The sequence below is a fragment of the Leguminivora glycinivorella genome, chromosome 6, assembly GCF_023078275.1.
Source record: "Leguminivora glycinivorella isolate SPB_JAAS2020 chromosome 6, LegGlyc_1.1, whole genome shotgun sequence".
Taxonomy (NCBI): Eukaryota; Metazoa; Arthropoda; class Insecta; order Lepidoptera; family Tortricidae; genus Leguminivora; species Leguminivora glycinivorella.
The window spans coordinates 9,400,635-9,425,313 of NC_062976.1; the positions used below are offsets into that span (position 1 = coordinate 9,400,635).

Sequence of the window (24,679 nt, forward strand, 5' to 3'; positions counted from 1 at the left end):
CAAAGACATCACAAGATACGCCCACATAAACTTGATGAAATAATAATAATTATGGTTTGTAACGAACATTTTTAAGGCCTAATTCAAACCGGACTTGAATACGTAGGACAAAAACTTCTTCAAAATGTCTGCGACAGAATGTTTCAACACTGCAATCATGGTTGACCATGGCCTAGCATGAGTTTTATAATGTATGTACCTACTTTTATATCACATACTTAAATTTAAGCTTACATTTATTAAACTAGCTGATACTTCATTTAGAATCTCACATTCCGTCCATTTTTGTTTTGTTATTTAGCTATAAATTTTATTGTATCAAGATTTATTCAATATACAGTATGTAATTTGCTTGGCTTGTTTTATTTGTTTGGCTGGCCAATAAAAGAAAAAATGAATTTTATTATGTTTTATTGGATTTCATTCAAGTCAGCTCATGATTTACCATAACATAACTGAACTGGTATAAATTTGCTCCTAAGTCGTGCAAGGGTAACGCCTCTGTAACCTTCCGTCATGAAGACGTAATTATAAAGTGTTTTATGTATCTCACTTTATCAGATTACTGTCTCCCATTTTTACAATCCAGTGATTGGAAACACAAACGAAACTTATACCAATTAGATATATCAGACAATCTTTTCGTTGTCATGCAATAAAATACACACAAAACGGATAGTTAAATATGAAGCTTTAGGCCCCCCACAGACGGGAGACAAAACTGTTTTGTCTCCGTCGTATTTGTATGAAAAGTTGCGTCGCCTCGTGTGCGCACCTTCATACTAGCCCATAGACCGAGCGACGGAGACAAAACAGTTTTGTCGCCCGTGTGTGCGGAGCCTTAGGCACAGTTGCACCAAGCATATGTAACAGATTATTGAACAAAATTTAGCAAACGTACGGTGACAGATTTGGTGCTACCTAGTGTCCGACCGAAACATGTTTTCTTGACGAAACCGGAAGCGAAGGTTCGGCCTTGGCTCTAGTTTTGGCCGAAACCGAAACGTTAGAAGATATGTATGTATAAAATCGTTTTTATACTCAACTAGACCCTACTCATAGTCATGTATTCACTATTTGTCATTTTTAGGGTTCCGTATCAAAAAGGAACCCTTATGGTGCGACTCTGTCCGTCTGTCACATTACTAAATATTTTGAACTCTTAAATATCACCTTACCAGGAACTTTTAAAATCCTGAAAAAGTGATCCCAACGTGACCCAAAAGTACAATTTCGAAAGATTCGGCCGTTTTTTGGCCGAAACATGATCTTCGGTCGGTCACTAGTGCTACCGAACCTTAGTTAAAATCTGTTTTTAATTTGCCTGGTTCTACGCATTGGTCTGCCTGGACACGTTTTTGTGCTGCCTCGCGGAGGCCTTGAAGATGTTCGGGTCGATGTGGTTGAGGCTCGCTTCGGACGATGACGAAGATACAGGCTTTTCGTCAACTTTCTCCAACAGATGCGGTGCCAGGAGAAGGAACAGTTGCTGTGGATTACGAAGGGAATTAGATTGAGATCTGGGGCCCATTTCTCGAAGCTACAAGTTACAAATGGAAGTCAATGTCTAATATGACAAGTTGGAAAGAGACTTCCGCTTGTAACTTTCAGCTTTGAGAAATGGGCCCCTGGCAAATATACCTAATAATAATAAGCCGCTTACAGCTTGGGCCCTGCCCCGCTGCTGGCGGCACCCTAGGTTAGGTTTTTTATAATGTGTTTATATGTTTTATATTGTTTTGTAAGTGTTATTTTTATTTTACTTTTATACTCATATTGTACAAAACCTAACTTAAGAAGGAAGATAAATAAAGGAAATAATAATAAGCCGCTTAAATTGAAAAGTGCATATGAGAAGAGTTATTTTCATCCTTCCGGAAATTTGAATTCTGCGCCTTATTCTATTACCAAACTGAGCGTGCCTACTCTTCCTCACTTTCATATTTTTACGGTTAAACTCTTTTTTTACATTTTAAACCTAAAGGCTGTTTTTGCACCTTTTTTGGTATGAATCGTCGACCTTCTTGAAAATTGAAGGATAATTACCTCAGCCCACGGTATAGGCGGCAGGTCCGCAAAGGCGGCTTGCCAGCCGGGCAGCCCGAGGTGCACCAGCGCCATCCTGAAATACTGCGTGAAGGAGTCCGCCAGCCAGCCCCAAGCGCCGGATCGAGTGCCCAGCCACACCGACCATGAGCCTCCGGTGTATACCAGACATACCTTGAAAGTTATAACTAGAATAAAATAAAGAGTAGAAATTAAAAAGTGGCAACATCGTAATGTCGTCTGACTGATTTGAACCTCCACCTTATTAATTTCTAGGTACTCTATTTTGCCAAGCTGTTTATTTTATTTTGTCTGAAAGTTTTAAAGATTTCGATAAAAGTTATGTCGCTTTACATGCCTAACGGGCTCTACATGCAGTAGGTAGGTATATATTGTTTTAAACCGCGGGTAGTTCGAAAAACTCGTACAGGTCAACCAAGGACGTAATGTCACGACCGAAAGGTTCGATCAAATATAAACGTAAATCTACAGTATACATAACGGTCTTGGCGGTTTCCCACTTGTCAACGTCCTTGTAAAGCACCAGAAGCGTAGACTGGAGAAAATGAGAATACGCCACTTTATAACAAGTGTGTTGTGTGAGTCTACGGTTTCCTAATGGCTGTATGTGTACTAAGGAAAAGAGCTCGTGTATTTTTTCGGTCACTTCAGTTCATACTAACCTTGCCGATTGTTCTACAAGAATCCAATTCAAACACTTTGCTCTTGGTGTTGAGAACCGGTCGTGGCCCCGTGCTTGGTCGAGTAAAAGAGAAATCCAGTAGATCCTTCAAAGCTGGCGAAAGGACTAGTTCATTCAAGGAGTTCACTCGAATGGAACCAACTGGCAATATTTGATCAGCTGAAAAAAGAAGTTTAGTAAGTATTCAGTTGAAAAAACTGTGTTCCCACTATTTCTAACAAACACATTGCCTTTGCCAAAATACCTACAACGACGGATCAGGGGAATCCCCGGCTAATGGCTATGCCGCAGGCAAATTGTATACTAATATTTTTTTCTTCCCGCTGCTACATACACGTGCAGTCACTATTAAAGTGCTAACATACGCTCGCACCGCACCAAGGTCATCCACGTACTATCCAAGTGGGAGCAAGAAAGAGTTCTATTTTTTTGCTCTCACTTGAAAAAACTGCAAGGGCGGTACGGTCGTTGGTTATAGCTACTTTACTTACCTGAATACTTGTAGTGCCAAGTAAGTAAAAATCCATCACTTGAGGCATAGAAATTTCGAAGATCTTCAGGCAACACGGCAGAATGGCGTTGCTCCCAAGTGGATAGAGCGACACGGTCGCAAGGAATACGGCGTTCCACCGTCACATTGCAAATTCGAGGGTCAGACTCTTAAAATAATATATTTTAATGTTTTTATCATGTGTCGGGTTCATTTTTTTACATAGGTGTTTACTTATGATTTAAAATAAGGGTTCCTGTTGTACCTTTTTGGTACGGACCCTAAAAACGTAACTAACAGTGAAGCTAGCTTTACAAACAGAAACACGTGTGTTTGACATTGACAGTTGTATAATTTGCTTCTCTCTCGTTCAGCTCAGTGGCTCAGCTCGCTCTGACCTGATTTATAACCTAATAGGATTATTAGCTTATTATTAGTAATTAAATAGTTTTCCTTTAAATTGCTGTGTTAAAGGGCAATTTAGTAACATGGCTAATACAAATGCTGGAGTGTGTGGCATAAAAGAGGAGTTTGTTATCAAAATGCCCGAGAAAAATGGTGGAAATGAAAAAGACACGAACTCTTGCGAGAAACGCAAACTAGACGAAGCTACCGACGATAGTAATATAGATAACAAGAAGACGAAAAGTGGTGATAACAGGGAACAACAACAAAAACCTAGGGAAAGGAAACGGGGACAGAACAAGGCAAGACCAAAACCCTATCAAGATGACAAGCAAAGTAAGTCATGCCCTAGCATTGTTAATATAAAATCGGCAGCTGACTTACAAACTTGCAAGTATAACAATTGCAAATTTATCCATAACCCCTTAGAGTATTTAAAGAATAAGCCAAAGGATTTAGGGGACCAATGCCACTTGTTTCAACTTCGCGGTGAATGCCCACGGGGCATTGCCTGCAGGTTTGGATCAAGCCATCTTACACCAGAGGGCTATAATGTGGTAAATGAAATTAAAGCCAAAGAATGGAAAGATGACACGAAAAATACTCTCCAAACAGAGCTTCAAATAAGCTTACAAAAAAGAACCTATAATTTTGACCTGTCTGAGAAACTAGTCAAGGTTTTGGACAAAAGAAAAACGGATTCAAAACCAGATCAACAAACGAAGACAGAAGATACTAAAAGTGGTGTTATTACTGATGAAGATTTGATCAAACTTTTACCTAGAGAAAGAAAGACTATTGATTGGCAGGATAAACTATATCTCAGTCCTCTTACAACTGTTGGTAATTTACCATTTAGGAGAATATGCAAAGAGTATGGGGCAGATGTAACCTGTGGAGAAATGGCTCTATGTGAGTCTCTCCTCAAAGGAATGAAACAAGAGTGGGCTTTAGTCAAAAGGCATGAATCAGAGGACTTGTTTGGGGCACAAATATGCGGAACCAATGTTTGGCAAATAACAAAAGTAGCTCAGTTGTTACAAGAAAAAACAGAACTAGATTTCGTGGATTTAAATCTTGGATGTCCTATAGATTTAATTTATAAGAAAGGAGGTGGTAGTGGAATGATGCACAGGTTGCCTACTTTAGAGGCTTCTGTTACCTGCGCATCAAAGTTGTTAAGTATACCATTTACTGCGAAGATTAGGACTGGAGTTTACCAAGACAAGAAAATTGCTCATACCATTGTGCCCAAATTGGTAGAATGTGGTGCCTCCCTTATCACCTTACATGGGAGGTCCAGGGAAGCTAGGTACACAAGATCAGCAGATTGGGAGTATATTGAAACCTGTGCTCAAGCAGCTAATCCTTGCCCTGTCTTTGGCAATGGTGACATCATGAGCTATGAGGATTATGTTCAAAGAAGAGAAATAGCTCCTACAGTTAAAGGTGTTATGATCGGACGAGGTGCTCTAATCAAACCATGGCTGTTCACTGAAATCAAAGAGCAAAAACTCTGGGATATCAGCAGCAGTGAAAGATTCGACATTATAAAGAAATATACAAACTATGGGCTTGAACACTGGGGCTCAGATACCCAGGGCGTAGAAAATACGCGGAGATTCTTATTAGAGTGGCTATCATTTTTGTACCGCTATGTACCAGTAGGCCTCCTTGAGAGACCACCACAAAAAATAAATGAGAGACCTCCCAATTATTTTGGTAGAAATGACTTGGAAACCCTAATGGCCTCTGGGAACTGCCAAGATTGGATCAAGATTAGTGAAATGCTTTTAGGGCCTGTACCTGATGGGTTCCACTTTCTGCCTAAGCATAAGACAAACTCTTATTAGGATTTTTTTACCATTATGATAGTATTATTGTTTAGCTTACATAGATATATGTACAAATATTACAAATAAATTTGTTTTCATAACACATTGAAAGTTATTTACTGACCTAAAAGTTTAGTTACGCCCAAAGTAATATTTTCATAAAAAGAATCTTCTGAAACCAAATCCACACAAAAACTCATTTTGTTACAAGGGGAGTTACTGTTATTATGACTTATTTGTATAACACATTTTTATTTAAAGTGAATGATTAGAGTATGATGTTAGATATCAACAAAATAATAACCATAGAAACAATGAGAGTAGGGAACGTACACAAACTACGTAACTCCATACTATGCATACATAGTATCTCAGGTTTCCGTAGTCCTCTTAAAGAAATCTACCATATTTTAGATTTGTATTAATATATCGCTTTTTTCCAATAATCTCCCAAGTGGTTAGAGTAGATTTATCTGAGTTTGAATTAATCGACACATCCATACTTACTTACTAATGTTATAAATGGGAAAGTGTGTGTGTCTGTTTGTTTGTCCGTCTTTCACGGCAAAACGCAGCATCCAACTGACGTGATTTTTTTTTATGGATATAGTTAAAGGGATGGAGAGTGACATAGGCTACTTTTTGCCTCTTTCCTCTTTCTAACCCGCAACTTCCCTAAAATGGGGGGGTGACAGTTTGTATGGAGCATTCCACAATTTCGAATTTAACGCTAGCGAAGCCGCGGGCAAAAGCTAGTTTAAATTATAATTTTATTCCATACTAATTACCTTTCACTCTCATATCATTGTTCACACATTCCATCCATCTTTTCTTAGGCCTTCCACTACCATTGTATCCATCCACCTTCATATTTACCACTCGTTTTATAACATTGCTTTCATCCCTCCGCTTTACATGCCCATACCATGCTAATCTACTTCCCTTCTTCTCAACTTCTCTGTCACTGACGCTACTCTCAGGCTTCCTCTTATATACTCATTCCGAATCCTATCCAGTCTTGTCATACCACACATCCATCGCAACATTCTCATTTCATTCACATTGACTGAGGCCCACGGTAAGCTCAATAAGGCTTGTATTGTGGGTACTCAGGCAACGATATATATAATATATAAATACTTATATACATAGAAAACATCCATGACTCAGGAACAAATATCTGTGCTCATAACAGAAATAAATGCCCTTACCGGGATTTGAACCCGGGACCGCGGCGCGGTCACAAATGGCAACACTAAAGCAATTAATTATTTTAGGGTTCCGTGTATAATAAAGCCCCCATTCAATACATGCCTTGTAACTTGGCAACTTTGATGTATATGTCACTGTCAAAGTACTGTCATTAGTGTCAGTGACTCGGTTATCTCAGCACGGCATCGTACAAGTTTGTTTATTATTTATTTATTTTTAACATGTTTCGGCATTGCAATTCTTAAAAACCATAAGTGTGTTGGTTCAAAGCAATTGATAAATAAGTACTTAGTTGTTTATAGCCATGGGCAGAGGAAAGGCAATAAGTAATGAGGTGCGTAACGTGTTATTCAAAGTTTTAACTTACTTTGAAACGGAGAAAAGAAACAAATACATTTTATTACCACTACATCGAGCTTTAAAACGCACCGCTATAGCCACAGGCGTGCCGGAGCGCACAATCAGAAGTATAAAAAAAGAAGCACTCAGAATCAAAGCAGCTGCATTAATTGATGGAACTTCAGACACAGATACAGTTAACTTCACAACAATAACTCGAAAAAGAAAGAGTCCCAAGAAGAGATTAGATATAGATGATGCTATGATAGAAGGCATAAAAAAAATTATCCACAGATTTCAAACTGTGAATAAAGAAGCCTTAACTGTAAAGAAAATCCTGATTGCTGCCAGGAATGAATACAATTTTCCAGGACAAATAGACACATTGCGTAGACTTTTGAAAGATAGACTAGGGTGTAAGTTCAAAAAATGTGACAATGGCCGCTGGGAACTGATAATAGGAAAGTCCCAAAACCTTGGACAGCAATTGCAAGTTGCCAGTCATCCATCACCATCAGGAGATTATGGACACATGTTGGTGCCTGGACAACCAGTAGGGTTAATATAGCTTTAATTAACATAGTGTATTTATTTGGTATCTGTTTTAAACTTAAATAAATGTATAAAATCATTTAATTTTAAGTTCATTAGCACATAATTATATTTGTTTCAATTGTAAATATTATACCTAGAAAATACTTGATATTATATTCCCACCCTAGACTTTAGAGCAACATCACAAGGATATATTGTATGCAATGTATGAAGTTTAAAATGGACCATCCTTGTCAAGAGATACCTATTATACTAGAGATACTATATAATATTCAAAGTTACTACCAAATCTACTAATACCCAATTAAAGGTTTTTTTAATTGAGCAAATCTTTGGTTTTATGGCTTCATAATAATGACTTACCAATTCGTTACAAGGTATTAATACCCTTGCCTCGATATAATACAAAAATAATTTAAGAAGTTTATAAACTTAGTTATCCATACAGGTAAAAATACTACTACTATAGTAATCTCTTTAACACTGGTCACACGCGCGAGAGGGACAACAGCCCCAACTTTGACCCTCTCATGTGGACACACTTTTGCTAGTCTGACAAGAACGCTTTTATGCACCAGTGATAAAGTTCAATTTAGTATGGCAAAAAAAGTGTGAGCTCAGTCCCTATTGAAAGTCCATGGATTAAGCTAGGAACACACTACGCGGACGTCCGTCGTGAATCGACCGCGGACGGGAATCTGGACAATGACATTACACATTAAGCTAGGAACACACTACGCGGACGTCCGTCGTAAAACGACCGCGACCTATCAGTGTGCACGGAACAAAACATCCAGAGAGCCAGATTTCGATCGGACGTCCGTGCGCTCAAGGCCACGTCCGCGTCCGTCGACCGATAGTTTGCACGGTTATGTGTATTTCCATTGTCCAGATTCCCGTCCGCGGTCGATTCACGACGGACGTCCGCGTAGTGTGTTCCTAGCTTAACCGTGCAAACTATCGGTCGACGGACGCGGACGTGGCCTTGAGCGCACGGACGTCCGATCGAAATCTGGCTCTCTGGATGTTTTGTTCCGTGCACACTGATAGGTCGCGGTCGCGGTCGTTTTACGACGGACGTCCGCGTAGTATGTTCCTAGCTTTATGAATTTTAAAGCTAGGAACATACTACGCGGACGTCCGTCGTAAAACGACCGCGACCGCGACCTATCAGTGTGCACGGAACAAAACATCCAGAGAGCCAGATTTCGATCGGACGTCCGTGCGCTCAAGGCCACGTCCGCGTCCGTCGACCGATAGTTTGCACGGTTATGTGTATTTCCATTGTCCAGATTCCCGTCCGCGGTCGATTCACGACGGACGTCCGCGTAGTGTGTTCCTAGCTTTAGACTGTCTGTGGGAAGCCTTAGGCTCCCCACAGACAGTCTTAAAATTCATAATCTTAAAAAAAACTTGTATGCAATCTGACAGTTCAGATCTGTCAGTGTCTTGTCAGTGTCAGTTTGAACTGTCAGATTGCATACAAGTTTTTTTTAAGATTATGAATTTTTAAGACTGTCTGTGGGGAGCCATAGGCCGGCTACAGACAGTCTTAAAATTCATAATCTGAAAAATTCAGATCAACACATTGCCACACATTCTTAAAATTCAGATTATTCGCAATCTGTCAGATCAATCTGAAAAAATAAGACTGTGTGGACAGTTGCGAAATTGTATGGAAATCCGTGCACTCTATCTGATTTCATAAGATTATGATTTTTTAACATTATGAAATTTAAGACTGTCTGTTGCCGGCCTTAGGCTTCCCACAGACAGTCTTAAAAATTCATAATCTTAAAAAAAACTTGTATGCAATCTGACAGTTCAAACTGACACTGACAGATTTGAACTGTCAGATTGCATACAAGTTTTTTTTAAGATTATGAATTTTTAAGACTGTCTGTGGGAAGCCTTAGGCCTGGCCTATTATGAATTTTTAAGACTGTCTGTGGGATTTTAGCTTTTTTTTCACAGACAGTCTTAAAAATTCATAATCTTAAAAAAAACTTGTATGCAATCTGACACTGACAGATCTGAACTGTCAGATTGCATACAAGTTTTTTTAAGATTATGAATTTTTAAGACTGTCTGTGGGGAGCCTTAGTCCACTTATAAAGCTAGGAACATATTACGCGGACGTCCGCCGTCGCGCGACCGCGGACGCGGATCTAGACAACGAATATACACTTAACCGTGCACACTGATAGGTCGCGCGACCGCGGACGTCCGCGTAGTATGTTCCTAGATTTAGTCCACTTATGTCTCCGATTTTTTTGTTCCCGAATCACCTGAATGAACTTATATGCTACCAAAATGAAAAACAACTAATTGAAGTGCAAATATTTATTACGCTCACGTAATTATACAGAGATGTATATGAAAAATGGAATTACAGGATTTATTAATGACAGCCTAGGATATACTGCCATTATTTTATAAGACCATACATGATGTATGTACAAACTGTGTATACCTAATAGTTGATTACAATCAGCATCACTTCTATGCAGTGTGCTGCCTTCTTCGCATTTTACTCATTTTAGTGTACTTGTCCACAATAACCAAATCATTTATCTCACAATATTCAATTACAATTCGCCATTAGACTATAAATATGGGTTACGAAATTACAAACATGTACCATAGTAATTACAATTATTTTAACACTGTTGAAAAGAACAATAAAAATAGCAAAATTGCAGTAACCAAGGATGATCAGTTTCAACACAACACTTTCATAGCCAACATTTTGGATGCTAAGAAAGTGTAAAGATAACTCTGGGAGTATTAGGCTTTAAGGATTAATGGAAACAAATCTAAATTCCAACTACTCAAGAAATTACTTACATACCACCACACAAAAGCTAATTAATAATAAAATACAAATCACTCTAATACATGTTTGTACCTAGGGCAAAAGAGATTGCAGATGATTAGAAGGTATCCCAGTCCCGCGAAAGAACTCTATGGTATACTAAGTCTAATATTAACCTAAACTAATTGAAATGATCTTTTTCAATAAGATTCTTAAACACAGTTCATATTCTTATGTCAAACATACTATTGAAGCTTTCTATAAAATACTAGTACTGAGAAATGTGATCCCTAAATACATACAATACATGGAATGGTATTCTACAATTATACTGAAATGTTTTCAATGTATTATTTTTGTTCTCATATTAATGATACTAGTTAAAATATATAAAAATAGGATTTATGCATAAGCAAAGAAGGAAATATACGGATAGCGTAACTGCAAGATTGTCACTGAAAGATTCAGTCAATATTACTCCTTCCTTGGTTGAGGTTTGGCCGCGTTCTATCTTCTTCTGCGACGTCGCGAATCCCCATTGTGTCCGTTTTCTGCAATAAAATATCAATTACTATAAAACAATAACGTTAGCTTAGTGAAGATACAAGCACAAAGTTTATAATTATTAGAGGTGTGGATGATGTACCAACCATAAAAAAAAATCCATGTTTCATAAACCATGAAACCACCTACAATTTACTAGTGAATTTACACAGTTCTAGTGTCGGAAACACGCACGTGAGGATAACAAAAGCATACTTATAGTTGGCACAACAAGAAAATAGTGATAGTTACGCATGGAGGTGAGTTTGCATTTCGTTTGAAGGTAACAAACCTCAAAAATTTCACCGTCGTTGGCGATTCCTCTGGCGGTCATTGTTATACCCCATGGAGCCACCGGCCTGCGCATTGCCTGGACCGGTTTGATTCGGAAACATACCAAAACCTTGCGGTCTGCCCGGGCCCATGTCTTGTGGACCGTAACCGTTATTGTATGGAGCTCCATTATACATATTAGAATCATTCTGGTACTGTTCGTTTTGCTGTCTTTTGTTGGATTTTTGTCCATAGGACCCGAACGCTGTGAAATTAGCTTGCGGCCCCACGATCTCTCCGCCATTCTGAGGAAGCATGCGCGGCAGCAGGCTCCCATGGGGTACGTCGGGACCGCCAGAGGGAAACCCGAAGCCGGGAGCGGACCCGGCGCCCCCGCCGAGGCCGCCGGATCCCGAGGGTTCGACATTGTCCGAACCGAGACCGCCGCCACCCGAAGATTCGTTAAAATCGTTGGTATCGCGTCCTCTTCCGCGTCGGCGGGGCCGGTCGCGGCCGCCGCGGGCGCGAGGCCCGCCGCCGCCGTCGGAGCCGAGGCCCCCGCCCGAGCCCAGGCCGGCGCCGAGGCCGAGGCCGGCGCCGAGGCCGAGGCCGAGCCCGCCGCGAGCGTCCGCGCCGAGGCCGCCCAGGCCTCCGCGGGGGTCGGCACCGAGGCCGCCGCGGGAGGCGCCCTGGTCCGAGCCGCCGAGCCCGCCTTTGCGAGGTCCTCGCTTCCTGGAATCTGGCTCGAGGTCGCTCTCTCCCGAGCCGTGCGGTCCGTAATTAAACTTGTCGTAAGCGTTGGCCGCCGACGGCGCGGAGGGGGGAGGGGGAGGCGGCGGCGGGGGCGGGTGGCCCCAGCCGCCCGGGACCATGGCGCCGGCCGCGAACGGCGGCACCATCACGCCGTACTGCTCGGCGGGGAAGAAGGGGGGCATCACGAACCCTTGGCCGTTCATGGGGGGCATACACATGTTCATAGGATTGAGCCCCATTAGTGGTGGCACTTGATTTGGAGGGGGCGCCTGCATCTGTCGCGCGTAATTTGAATTGTCATTATTTGTATTTCTAACTTCATTACTAGTAGTTCGAGGGGCGTCCTTGCGACCGGGAGGCGTCGCCGGACCTTTGCCGTCGGGTCGGTCAGCCGGGTTCGGGGGCAACTGGGGACCGATAACGGGAGTCGGAAGGAGAGGTTTCGGCGTCGGCAGCAGAGCTTGGGGTGCGGGCTGCGGCCCGGCAGAAGGAGCGTCCTTGTGTGGGCTGCACTTGCCTGAGCGGGAGCGGCTACGCGAGCGCGAGCGGGAACGCGAACGGCTTCTGGACGATCTCGAGGACTTGCTGCGCGAAGACCGGGATGAGCTGTGGCGGCGGCGGCGGCGGTCGCGCGAGCGGGAGCGAGAGCGGCGGCGGCGGTCGCGAGAGCGAGAGCGTGTACGGGAGCGCGAACGGCGTCCGCCGCGGCGATATCTGCCGCCGCGGCCGCGGTGCCCTGCACAAACATTTGAAACAGTTACGATGTGTATACATAATGAAATATTATGACTTATAATGTTATTCAAACACTGCGTTCTACTTACGTCTGCCACCGCCACCCCCACGTTCTGCTAATTCCTGTAGCTTGGGATTAACGACTTGTTTGGCTTCCTTCAACACGGACACTAGATCGGCCGCCTTAGCTGCGTTTGAGGGAGTGAAGAATGTGTAAGCCGTTCCGGTCTTATTGGTACGTCCTGTCCTTCCGATGCGATGGACGTAGTCTTCGGAGTTGCTTGGATAATCGAAGTTTATGACGAATTTAACATCATCCACATCTAAAACAAAGAAAACATTAGTATATAAAAAAATAATACCTAGTTTCAAGGAATAGAATGGATTTTAACGAAATTTAACATACCTAAGCCACGAGCGGCTACATCCGTAGCTACTAAAATAGGAGCTTTACCACTTCGAAAATCTGTAAAAGATTGTTAAAAATATTAGTACAAGACTCTTTAAGTATGCTCCGTATGCAAGCTCCATGTGGTGTGATACTTCTTATTTTCTTTTATTCACAATGGAGTTCACCTATAAAATTCAAGTAAAATCGTTAATGTATACATTACCCAATCTTGTAGTTAAATGTTATGAAGAAAATAGTTTGAATCAAAGGTATCTTTGATGATGACCCGATGCATGATTGTTGAACATGTGTTTCATTTGTCCATATGTTATGCTCTCTTTTCCATACTCAATTAAAACGTATAGACAGTAAATTTAGGAACAAAACGATAAGTGATAATGAAAACAATAGAAGAAACTGATAAATAAATAATGTCACAGATAACTTCTAAAAAATACAAAGACCACAGGTACAAGTCAGGGTTGCAGGTTTTACTGGGTATAACATTCCATAACTTCTCGAATAAACTTACAAATCGTACTGTCTCCTGGTATATAATAGGACAATACACGCAAAAGAATAATCGAGAACGAATGGCGTGGCCGGCGGCGAGCGCGCCTCGGCACTAGGGCGCCAGGGCTAGCCTCGCCGGGGCGTCGGACACGCCGCACGAGCGCACGAGCGGCGAGCCTCGCCGCACGCTCGAGAAGCGGCTCAGAGCGGCCGCGGCACCGCGGGCAGTGCAGTGCGAGGGTGGCGGACTACCGCAGACCGCAGGGCTAGCTACTAGCCCGCACAACTAGCGAGCCGGCCCAGTCGCCGCGCGGCCGCAGCGCCCCAGCCTGCACATGCAGACACGAGTCAGATCGCACGGCCTGCGCCGCCCCACTCCCACCGCCCTGCGGCAGCGATGCCACGGCGATCGCCTGAGAATCTCAATCTGACACCGCTTCTCGAATCCATGTTATTCTTTTATCATATTTAATTAGTATTGGGCGAATTTTTAGCGCAAATCATTTTAATTAATATATTTTATGTAATAAATATTAAATCTCAATATAGGTTGATTCTGTTGCAATAATAATAAAACAAAAGGAAATCAATATTCATTTATGCATAATACCTTGTTCAGATCTTACCTTGCAGTACCCAGTCTCTTTCGCTCTGAGATTTGTCACCATGAATGCACACTGCAGGCCACCTACATGGAAAAACATAGTTGAGTACAAACTAATCATTTCATACTCATACTTTGGGCTTGTATTGGTCATGAACTAAGAATGAAATCCCATGAAGGACTGAAAAGAAACTTAAATTAAAAAAAAAATGATCATCTTTTTTGCACTTGTGCCAACAGAAAATGATAGTTGCAAAACAAATGATATTACTTCTATGACCCCAAAAATATGAAAGGATATCAAAAATTGACTATTTTTTTTATTATTATTTGTCTATCATACTCAAACATTAGTAAACAGTTTTAACTTACCCATCACGCTTCATTTTTCTGGTTATGTCATCTACCCTGCGCTTAGTCTCAATAAATATAATGGTTTTATTCTCTTTCTCTGCCATAATCTCTTTAAGGAGAGTACTCAATTTCGTTTCTTTTTCATATTCCATACAAACATCAATAATTTGAAGAATATTGTGATTAGCTGCCAGTGACAAGGAACCTACATTGATTTGTAAGTAATCTTTCAAGAATTCTGATGCCAAACTTTGTACTTCCTTAGGCCAGGTTGCAGACCACATTAGGGTTTGTCTGTCTGGTCTGATTTGCTCAATGATTTTCCGGATTTGGGGTTCAAATCCCATGTCCAACATTCTGTCAGCCTCATCAAGTACTAAATATGTTGTGCGTTTTAGATTAGTTCTACCACTTTCCAGGAAATCAAGCAAACGTCCTGGAGTTGCGATCACTATTTCCACACCTGCATCTAAGTCCCTAGCTTGCGGGCCCTTGGGAGCACCACCAAATAGACAAGTATTGTGAATTTTGGAAGTGTTAGCAAATTTGTCACATACTTCTTGAATTTGTTGTGCTAATTCTCTGGTAGGAGCCAATACAAGAGCAATAGGGCCATCACCTCGGCTAGATTTGGGCTGATTATTGATGTGCACTATAGCAGGTAAAATATATGAAAGAGTTTTGCCAGAGCCGGTTGAAGCAATGCCAACCATGTCATAACCACTGAGAGCAATGGGCCAGCCTTGTGCCTGGATAGGTGTTGGTCTTGAAAAGCCCATTTTATCTATTTCGTCCATCACATAATCCGGGAAACCTGCCTCATCAAAAGTAAGCGTCGGTTTTGGGATGTTGCGGCCTTTCAAAGTTATCTCATTTTCGCTCCTCCATGCTTCTACTTCTGACTCTGATCTGTTTTCAACGTCTGTGTGTGGAACATAAAAGTCTTTCTTGAAAGGCTTAAGTCTGTTCAAATCCCATTTTGGTTTACGCAAATTAGCGCCCGGGTTGTTGCGGCGTCCGCCTCCGCCTCCGCCATAACCGCCACCGCCACCGCCACCGTAACCGCCGCCCGATCCAAGACCATAGCGAGGACTGCGACTGCGGCTTCGACTCCTACTCCGGCTTCGGCTGCGTCGTCTATCACGACTACGATCCCTAGAATTTATTATAAACGAATTTATGCAGTCTACATGACGCATCCACTTATTAAATTAACATAAAAACGTGCCCTTACCTTCCTCGTCCCATTGTACTTCTTTAAACTAATGCACTTCACAGACAATACTAAATATGTCTTATAAACTATTGTGTCACACTATATTGAAGTTTTCCGAAAAATACCACAAAATCTGTATAATTCTGAGGCCACAATCACATTACGGCTCTCGAAAGAAACAAGATGGCGGCCTCACAACGACCGCCGCGCTGAAACCACAGACTGAGTAAAGTATATGGTGAATGAATGAACGAATGAAACATGAGCTTTGGGCTCTACAGACAATAGATACAAGCACAACAAAAGTAAAAAATAAAGAAAAGGGTAGAATAAATTTGTATTTGTATTTTGGAGCATTTGTGTATGCATAATGTAGTCTTGTATTAATCGCTTTCTTTGTAAAATGTAAGAATTTTTGTTCATGGAATTTCACAAAAAAAGAACATTCATCGAGATAATTTATATGTTAAACGGTCTTCCCCTTAACAGTATTAATTAATCTGAACGCGACTTATTGGATGGAATCCATTTTCCTTGGTGTTGTTGTGACATTTTGCTTTGCTCTTGTCCTTAAAAAAGCGAAATACTAGTGAATAAAATTGTATTCATCCTAAGAAAATCAGGGATATAAATGTGTTATGATTCATCTTAAAACTACAAATACATCCTAGGAGAGAACTGTGTAACATTATATACGTATTCACGATGGGTTGAAATTGTGACTGTTGTCGGCATAAATACATTATTTTAATTTCAAAACTGCTCACACTCTTAGAAATAAGAATATTTAACGCATACTGTCACGATGGAGCTCGATGTATCTCCTGCAAATGTAGAGGAGAACGATATGGAATTCTCTGACAATTCGTCAGAGAGTAAATACTTATCCTGTAATATCAGTGAGCAATATTCCGTCGTACGCATTCCAGAAGATGGTGAGCCACCAGAACCAAAATCGAGCAAACACTCATCGCGGAAACAGTCAAAACGAAGAAAAAAGAGTTCAAATCATTCAAGGCCTCTACCAAGGATTATAGTGAAGCCTTTACCACCTCCTCCACCACCAGAGGCCAGGGAATGGACAGCAGCTACGACTTACACGGAGACAAATACTAGTTCTAGTAAATTATCTACTATGCGCGAGGTACTTGCCAGTATACCAGGATTTTGTCTCAAGCCTCGCAAACGAAGTGGAAAGAAATTATCCACTGCTGCACAGTTGCAACAAACTAGAGAAGGCTGCATAGATTTAGAGACCCCTGATTCAATATTAGTTAACACTAACATTAGAGCACTACTTAACAAACATACATTCTCATTACTTCCGCCTCTGTACCAGTACAAGCTTGGACAGCTGCTTCCAAGTGTGGATCGCCCGAGTCCTTCTGGTCGCCTAAGTTCTTCTAGTCTAAATAACGAATTTTTTGCCCGAGCCTGTCTAGAGTGGCAGGAGAGTCTCTCGGGTGGTGAATTTACTCCAGAAAATCAGCAGAAAATAAAGTCAGAAGTAGAAAAAGAAAAAAGCAAAATTGACCCATGGAAGTTAAAACATTTTGAACCATTTTGGGGAGAAAAATTTAGAAGAGAGAAATCTTCCCTGAGTTTAAATTCAGAAAGGCCTTCATTAAAGACAACTATTAAATTGAGACCCACAGCATCCATTACAAGTACTAGTACTGTTCCAAAGATTAAGAAAAGTAAATCATCCAGTAATAGTAAACGATTAAGGAATGTGGGGGCAGTCACCCGGTCATCTGCCAAAGCAGACGAAGTGGTGGAAGAACCTGCCAATGCAAAGTCATCAGCACCAGTCCCAGATTTACTCCCTTTAAAACATGCCAAGTCTCAAAGAGGCTATGTGGAATGTCAAGTTGACTTTAATTTTTCTGACTCCTCATCAGCGCCTAGGTTGGATGACTCTGTTCCTTCCACACCTGTGGATCCTCTGTTGCTACCAGATGCAGAAGCAGAAAAAAGTGAAGTTAAGCAAGAGTTGGACCCCAATATTGAAACAGTTGAAGACTCAAGTGCATCTAAAGAAAATGAAACAAATAAAACAGATACAGAAGCTTTCTTTTCTGAAACTGCTAAGAGACTGAGTGATGACAATGACAATGAAAACTGTAGTATACCAAAAAGAATCAGGTATGATGATGAAGAAGTATTTAACTATTTGGGTTTTTTAACACAAAATGTTGAAGAGTCAAGGAGCAATAACTGTTCTGATGGTGAAACAAATGATCCCAATGATCAGATTTGTCCAAGTGATGAACAGACATATCCGGAACAAGACCAGGTGGACACAAACAGTGAAGACAGCAAGGCAACTGCTTCAGGCTATGAATATGATGAAAGAAGTGTATCTTCATTATCAAGTTTGAAAATTGACAACAATGTTAGTAACATTGGAACAAGTGAAGAAGTAAATGACACTAATGATACTCTACAATGTGAGAATTCAGTCACAGAAATGGTGGAGAGCCCTTGTAATGTTAAGGAAGAAACTAAAGACTCCCCAGCTCCTGTTTCACCTCAAGCATTCATACCTGAACAGTTTTCTAGAGAAGATAAAAATGTTTCTAGTTTTGACATGTCTTCACCACAAGACACTGCAACTGAAGATGTGAAGATAGAATCATATCACAATCCTGACCAAGAAATAAACAGTCAAAATGTTCCAGTTCATGAACAACCTAATGAAAAAGAGAATGAGGATAGTTGTGATAAATTTGAAAAAATAAGATCAACTGAAAATATTGTACATAATTACTATGATGAACATTTTAAAGATGCGGAGTCCTTTATATTGGAGACCGGAGGGCTCTCAATCCTGACTTCTCGTAAGTCTATATAGCATCATTACCTCATGTAGATTTGTAATAAATGATTTAAATACTGATCATGAATATTTTTATTTTTCAGAATGTGAAGATGTAAAATATGCATCACATCCCAATTTAATGGAGTTATCATCTTACATGAGTGAGACAAGTGAGTTTTCTTATTTATATTTTTTGAACTGTGGCCAAATTACCTAGAATTCACATCAAAAAAATAATTTAAATATTTTTTTAACCAACTTCTTTTATAAAGAGGGTATTTCATAAATTAATTTTCCTTACTGTCTTAAAGTAAGTTGTCAAAAGGAATTAACATGTGATTGATTCAATAATATTCTTATTTTTAGATGTTACTGCTGTTGTGACAATGCCTATGCCTCAAAATTCATCAATCCCTATTATGGAAGTAACCAACACATCTGTAAGTACCTACTACATACTACTTTTTTTTGGAGATTATATAACATTAAGTCAGACCTCAGTACATTCTCAACAAATTTCTTTATTTACCTACAGTAAAACTTTCTTCTTATCTATCTTCTTAAAAGTTAACAGGGTGTCCACTTTCTGGAAAGTCAGGGAAAAGTCAGGGAAGCTCATAGTGGTCATAGAAAGTCAGGGAAATGATTTGGAGGTCAGGGAAAAATTTGGCGCCAAAAAAAAAAGGATTGAAATAATAATATGATTTCTTGGGTTGGCCACATCCATGACAGCAAAGATGGATTTCCGGTAGTGATTTTAAGGCAACTTGGAATTGTCTCGTAGACTTTTTATGACAAGTATAGTATGTACCTGTCCCCCATCCCAGTGATTGCTAATGAGGGATATCTTCATGCTCTAGCTGACCTTAATTTATCCGGCCCAAAATCGTAAATGCGGAAAAGTCCAGGTTTTTTTCTTTACATTGCGTGCCCCATCCACATATTCCAAAATGGCGAGGGGGTCGGTACGGTAATAAATTCAGTTATTGTGATTCAGATTAACTGGAAAGTTGCACCATAATATCACCATGTACACATTCATAAGGTAGGTGTTTTTGCTAGGGCGACGTGAAAACGACAAAGTTACGTGTCTGTCCAAATTCTAAGTATCTATCCGACAATCCAAAGCGGAGTTCCTCATAAAGCTAATGGCGCAAAACGTCACATAGAGGCGCAATTTTATTGATAAAATAAGTCAAAGGAGCATAGGAGGATAATAAGCGTGACGATGAGAAAACTTCAAAGCACTTGGAAACCTAAAGGCATGTAGTGGCAAAACACCTTAATGGGCATCCCGACGCTAAAAACAGAGAAAACAATAAACGCGAGCGAAGCGAGCGCGAATTTTTTCTGCATAGGTTTTATATTTGAACAACTTAGTCAATACTTCGCGCTCACTACACTCGAAATCTCGTTTTCATTTCAAGCCTGCATTCCTGACTGCTCTGATGGACTAGGTACTCCATTTTGTTTGCTATGATATGTACATAATAACTACTATCAGCCCCAGGGACGTATAAAAGGGGAAAATTTATCGCGCTCGCTGCGCTCGCGATATTTCTTTCTAGCGTAGTATATCCAACAGCGCTTAAACTCAAACTCGCTCTACCCTGATAGAGTACACAGGCCGGCACTGGTATAGCCAAAAGTCAGAAATTTTTTTTTGGGTTTAGTAGTGGACACCGTGGTAAAAGAATCGTTATAATAAAAGGATTTATTTTGCAGATGGTATCATATCCCGATGACAGCATGCAGGACCCAGCCAAACCAAAAACTTCAGCAGTATCATGGAAAACAGAGAACAATTTAACAAATGATGTTATTGCCTTACACAATTTCTCAAACGCAAACATAGAAAATTCAAAATATCTCTGTGAAGATTCGAAAACAAGCATGGAGGATACGAATATGAATGAAGACAATTGTATGTATAAAGAAGATAGGGATGCAAATTTTAACATGGAGTCATCAAATTCATCAGAAAGCTGTCAGTCAATGAAAGATGCTTCAGTTAAGACAGACAGTGAACCTGCAACTAGTCTAGTTTCTAGTACAACTGCTGCAAACCCACCTGTGAGCTCAACTACTATGACTAACATTGTGAGGCCATCGGGGAAGAAGTCAAAATCGGGAAAGGAATCAAACAGGTAATAACATTTTAATAATGATAAGCAGGGGTAGCTTGTGGTGAGCAGATGGTGAGTGGCGATCCGTAGACCTTTACTTCAGAAAGCACATTCATTTGGCCTTTACCTCTCTGCATGCCGATCTGGTCGCAAGGGCGTGGCCTATTATCCAGGTCAGAAGTGTAAAATGTCATAACGCCGGCAGTCTGCCGAACGAAACACCGGAAACCGAGCTACTCCAGACTGACCTCTCAACAACCTCTCAGCCTCTCTCAAGTGTCGCTCCGTTACCGCGCCGTGCGTGCGATCGCTTCGCAGGGCCCACTCGATGAGTCGGCAGAGCACCGTCCGTCTTTTAACATCGTCAGACTCATCGTGACGGCAGGCGGCCGATCCGACGGTCGACTCCCATAGTCCCGTCTATCCAGTTTATAGAACTCGCAAAACGATAACCCACGATAACCAATTAAAAAAGCGATTTAAAAAATTATAAATTATCGTGTCAAACCGTAATCACCGTTCCAGAAGCCGCAGCTCCAACAAAGTGCCCCCCGGCGCCGTGAACCTGGAGCGCAGCTACCAGATCTGCCAGGCCGTGATCCAGAACAGCCCCAACCGCGACGCGCTGCGCGGCCAGCTGCGCCCGCCGCCCGCGCTGCTCACGCGCGCCCCCGCGCCGCCCGCCCGCCCCCGCCCCCGCCGCCGCCCCCACCCCCGCCGCCCGTCCTGCTCCGGCAGCTGCCCGTCTCTGTCGTGCCGCACAATGAGGTATGTGCATGTCCTGTGCCCTTTCAGCGGACCTATCGCGCCACCGCCACCGTCGCGAGTGCTGCTCAGATATAGTTGTCTCTGCTGCGTGATGGACGCAATGATACGTGGGCTGCCCTGAAAATTTCGGGAATTAAAAATAATATGCGTTCAAAAAAAGTACTTTTATCATTTTAAGAATCATTCTTCCTAGGTTTAATGCCTTTTTCATTCTTTCGAACCAGTTTTTAAAACAATTATGGAGCTCTGAAGTGTGGGGGTAGTCAAAATGGCCATTTTATGAGCGTTGACTGCTTTTTCTAGTGTCGGAAAACGCTGACCACGCAACGTATTCTTGGTTCTCGGGAATGTTAAAAAAACATTGGGACTTAGGTAGGAACTGTACGGAGGATAGTCCAGTAATCCAACCCTAAAACTTTCACGGGACAGCTCCATGTTCACCAGCGTCTCGACGACTTTAAAAAACAATTGAAAAACGAACATTATTTTTTTTTCTAAGCGGCCAGTGTTTATAACTAAACCACAGTATAATAAAAAGTACTATCGTACAGTATGGCCACTACCGCTCCCCGCTGAAAGTGCCGCCCACCCCCTCTCGGTTACCTCACAGGTACCGCCTGTCAAAAACGCGAACAGTCGACCTGTCATATTTCACTCATACAAGCCTAGTACGCGTTCACCTACACGAGCTTAGACTGTGTGCTAGGAACGCGCCTCTTTCATATATTTGATCGCCAGTGTCCGAGGTGTGACTAAACTATGGTGGTAATAAAGAGGTACAACACACATGTCAAAAATAAGTTCTCAAGTATTGTATTCCCGACATTTTCAGGGCAGCCTACTTACATTAAGGCACTAAGAAGCCCGGGCTATGTAACACTAACGAGAAAAAGAAGAAGAATGATGAGGTACAAGTACATTATCGAAAACTCATGTGCCGTACCGTAAAACTTCTGTGTCCACAAAATTTATTATATCCACAATAACCCAAACGTCGACGCATTTCGCCGGCTGTCGCCCGCTTTATTGTGCCGTCACAGCTGCTGAAACAGTTACCTATTCCTATGAAAGTAGATACGACGAGCGCTTTATGCGTGATAATTTTAACGGTCTCTTTTTGTACGAATAAAACATTCTGTATTATTCGTACTAATTTAAATGGCCTTTTTTTAAATTATTTTCCAGCCGAATTACTACCTCCTGATAGTCCTGATATGACTATTTTAAAGGGTGTTGCTAATCAGTCCTTCATATCGCCGTCCACATTACGTAATTTTAACCACTGAGAAATAAACTATTTTTGCTTACAGATGAATGATAACAGAGCCAACAACATGGGACAATACATTCTCGTCCAGCGGACTCCTAACGTCGCACCAAGGGCATCTAGTGCTCCGCCTGCAAATCAAAATACTAATGTGGTAAGCACTTTCCAATTTTTTATATAATCTTTTGTTTAGCTTTTTTTATTTTAAATGGGCTTAGTCTTTGCCACAGACTAGCCAAAGGCTAAGGCTGGTTTTAGTGTCACGCGGTTGTCGTCCGCTTTACTCTAAAACGCTCCTTAACTAAACTTTATACATATTAACCCCGAGTAGGGCGCTCTACGTGTCGCGCTTGCACTACTCCGCCAGGGCTGATGTGGTGGTGGAGTACGTTCGCCAGAAGACTGGCTACACGCTGAGGGTGTTCCAGCTGCAATCGCGCCACTACGTGCACTTCAGTTCGTTTGTGTTGCGAGTGCCATGGCCGCTGCAGGACACCATCGCGAGCGCAGACTTCTGGCCGAAGGGCGTCGTGTTTCGGCGGTTCCGGGGCAACCTGCCGAACCCTACGCCGTGTCAGACGTCGACGCAACGGAGCCACGCTGTTACGTCGTCGCCTAAATAGAATACTGTTTTTTTTCGTCTGGTTTTAATCTGTTTTTTACTATTTATGTTCTATACGTATTGTTTTTATTTTTTAGTTTCACAGTGCCGTTTTACTGTTATGCTGTGTAACTTATTTGAATAATAAATAAATAAATTAGTCGGTGCGGATCGCTCCGCGCGGTCGGTCCGCCTGACACTAAATCCAACCAAAGAGGTGGCCTACGATGGAGTGAGCTCGCCCAGAAGATGCCTGTTCACCCTTGATTTATAACCGTGGGAGTGGTGAGCAAGCCCACCACTCCCACTATTAAAAGGCCTATGACACAGTTCAAATTTTAGTGCGCCACTATTAGCATTGAAGGGGTTGAATGAAAACGAAATTGTAATAGTGCAGTGATAGGTTACTAGCCCATCACCCACAACACAATGGAACTCAGATCCCACATTCGACTTCTACCATAAGAAAAGGGGATGGTGAGTGAAGATGGGTGGAAAATATATGGTAGATCTTACTATATAAGACATGTTTCGTTTCCAGAGCGTGACGCGGTGCCGCAGCGTGGGCGCAGACGACGCATGCGTGTGCAACCTGCGCGCCATGATCCTCTGCAAGAAGTGCGGCGCCTTCTGTCACGACGACTGCATCGGATCCGCTGAGCTCTGCCTCACCTGTCTCATACGCTGACACCAAGCGGCGAACCTGCTCAGCCCCAAGTCTTTATAAACTCTTGTGTAGTGACAGCGGGCCATCATGTTGAGGCTATTTCACGATGAGGAAAGTGAACTGTGAAAGTGATTCGTGAGCGGATTGCCCTGTCTCACAGGTGAACGTGACTCAGTGAATTCTCTTAAAAACTCGTGGTTTTGTGAAGTGATTTGAACATGTGTGGATTGGTTTTTGGATGTGGTGCTATCATATTGAATTCATTGAGAATCGCTGGAGTAGATGACGCTATGAACTAGCATTGTATCCACTAGAGTAGCTTAATGATTGTCCCAGATAATTCACGCTAATTTAATCGATCTTCAGATGAGGGTGCAGCTTAACTAAACGTCGTGAAATAGGGTCTTTTTCCATTTAAGTATTAATTATTTATCGACAATAGAAATATTTTTACACCGTTAAGCAAAACAAGAGAGATGATTAGTAGTTTCATAAATAGATTTGCACATCACATTATTAGATTTCAATGTTCATTTTGCACAACTACGCCATTTTTAAGGCTCATTAATATTACATTATTTATTTGATAGAACATATGTAAAATGTTTAATTTGGGAAGTTTCTCTACTTAGAAAGTCTTACTGCTG

At 41.6% G+C, this 24,679-nt stretch overlaps 4 protein-coding genes across 5 annotated transcripts; 2 read left to right on the plus strand and 2 right to left on the minus strand.

The window, feature by feature from the left end:
* Positions 1-146: 146 nt before the first annotated feature.
* On the minus strand, positions 147-5,711 carry LOC125226986 (tubulin polyglutamylase complex subunit 2). The gene is made up of 5 exons (XM_048131174.1): positions 5,604-5,711; positions 3,241-3,408; positions 2,730-2,908; positions 2,047-2,220; positions 147-1,489 (listed from the first exon to the last, which is right to left on the minus strand). Exons 1-5 carry the CDS (start codon positions 5,677-5,679, stop codon positions 1,331-1,333), a joined length of 756 nt encoding a protein of 251 aa, XP_047987131.1. The 5' UTR covers positions 5,680-5,711; the 3' UTR covers positions 147-1,330.
* Positions 3,606-5,582, plus strand: LOC125226985 (tRNA-dihydrouridine(47) synthase [NAD(P)(+)]-like). The gene has a single exon (XM_048131173.1). It carries the CDS (start codon positions 3,728-3,730, stop codon positions 5,495-5,497), a length of 1,770 nt encoding a protein of 589 aa, XP_047987130.1. The 5' UTR covers positions 3,606-3,727; the 3' UTR covers positions 5,498-5,582.
* Positions 5,712-9,913: 4,202 nt separating the features above from the next.
* On the minus strand, positions 9,914-15,988 carry LOC125226824 (ATP-dependent RNA helicase dbp2-like). 2 transcript variants are annotated; one of them, XM_048130939.1, is made up of 7 exons: positions 15,801-15,988; positions 14,585-15,721; positions 14,235-14,296; positions 13,111-13,170; positions 12,794-13,027; positions 12,487-12,705; positions 9,914-10,951 (listed from the first exon to the last, which is right to left on the minus strand). In XM_048130939.1, the coding sequence occupies exons 1-7, from the start codon at positions 15,812-15,814 to the stop codon at positions 10,908-10,910; spliced, it is 1,770 nt and encodes a 589-aa protein (XP_047986896.1). In that variant the 5' UTR covers positions 15,815-15,988; the 3' UTR covers positions 9,914-10,907. The 2 variants fall into 2 exon arrangements, with proteins under 2 accessions (XP_047986896.1, XP_047986895.1); XM_048130938.1 differs by having other exon boundaries at positions 11,236-12,705.
* A 281-nt stretch (positions 15,989-16,269) lies between these two features.
* On the plus strand, positions 16,270-23,934 carry LOC125226825 (polycomb protein Asx). Its single transcript, XM_048130940.1, has 7 exons — positions 16,270-18,622; positions 18,705-18,773; positions 18,970-19,043; positions 20,329-20,750; positions 21,255-21,497; positions 22,808-22,918; positions 23,907-23,934. The coding sequence occupies exons 1-6, from the start codon at positions 16,588-16,590 to the stop codon at positions 22,809-22,811; spliced, it is 2,847 nt and encodes a 948-aa protein (XP_047986897.1). The 5' UTR covers positions 16,270-16,587; the 3' UTR covers positions 22,812-22,918; positions 23,907-23,934.
* Positions 23,935-24,679: the final 745 nt, after the last annotated feature.

Bases quoted from the DNA above. Each gene is read 5' to 3' on its own strand.
- LOC125226985 (XM_048131173.1), top strand. From the start codon at position 3,728: ATGGCTAATACAAATGCTGGAGTGTGTGGCATAAAAGAGGAGTTTGTT.
- LOC125226986 (XM_048131174.1), bottom strand. From the start codon at position 5,679: ATGAGTTTTTGTGTGGATTTGGTTTCAGAAGATTCTTTTTATGAAAAT. The intron at 3,409-5,603 runs GTCAGTAAATAA...TATTATTTTAAG, and splicing joins GGGCGTAACTAAACTTTTAG to AGTCTGACCCTCGAATTTGC. The intron at 2,221-2,729 runs GTTAGTATGAAC...ATAACTTTCAAG, and splicing joins CTTGTAGAACAATCGGCAAG to GTATGTCTGGTATACACCGG.
- LOC125226824 (XM_048130938.1), bottom strand. The intron at 14,297-14,584 runs GTAAGTTAAAAC...TTTTCCATGTAG, and splicing joins AGAAAAATGAAGCGTGATGG to GTGGCCTGCAGTGTGCATTC. The intron at 13,028-13,110 runs GTATGTTAAATT...TCTTTGTTTTAG, and splicing joins TGTAGCCGCTCGTGGCTTAG to ATGTGGATGATGTTAAATTC.
- LOC125226825 (XM_048130940.1), top strand. From the start codon at position 16,588: ATGGAGCTCGATGTATCTCCTGCAAATGTAGAGGAGAACGATATGGAA. The intron at 18,623-18,704 runs GTAAGTCTATAT...TTTATTTTTCAG, and splicing joins GCTCTCAATCCTGACTTCTC to AATGTGAAGATGTAAAATAT. The intron at 19,044-20,328 runs GTAAGTACCTAC...TTTATTTTGCAG, and splicing joins TGGAAGTAACCAACACATCT to ATGGTATCATATCCCGATGA.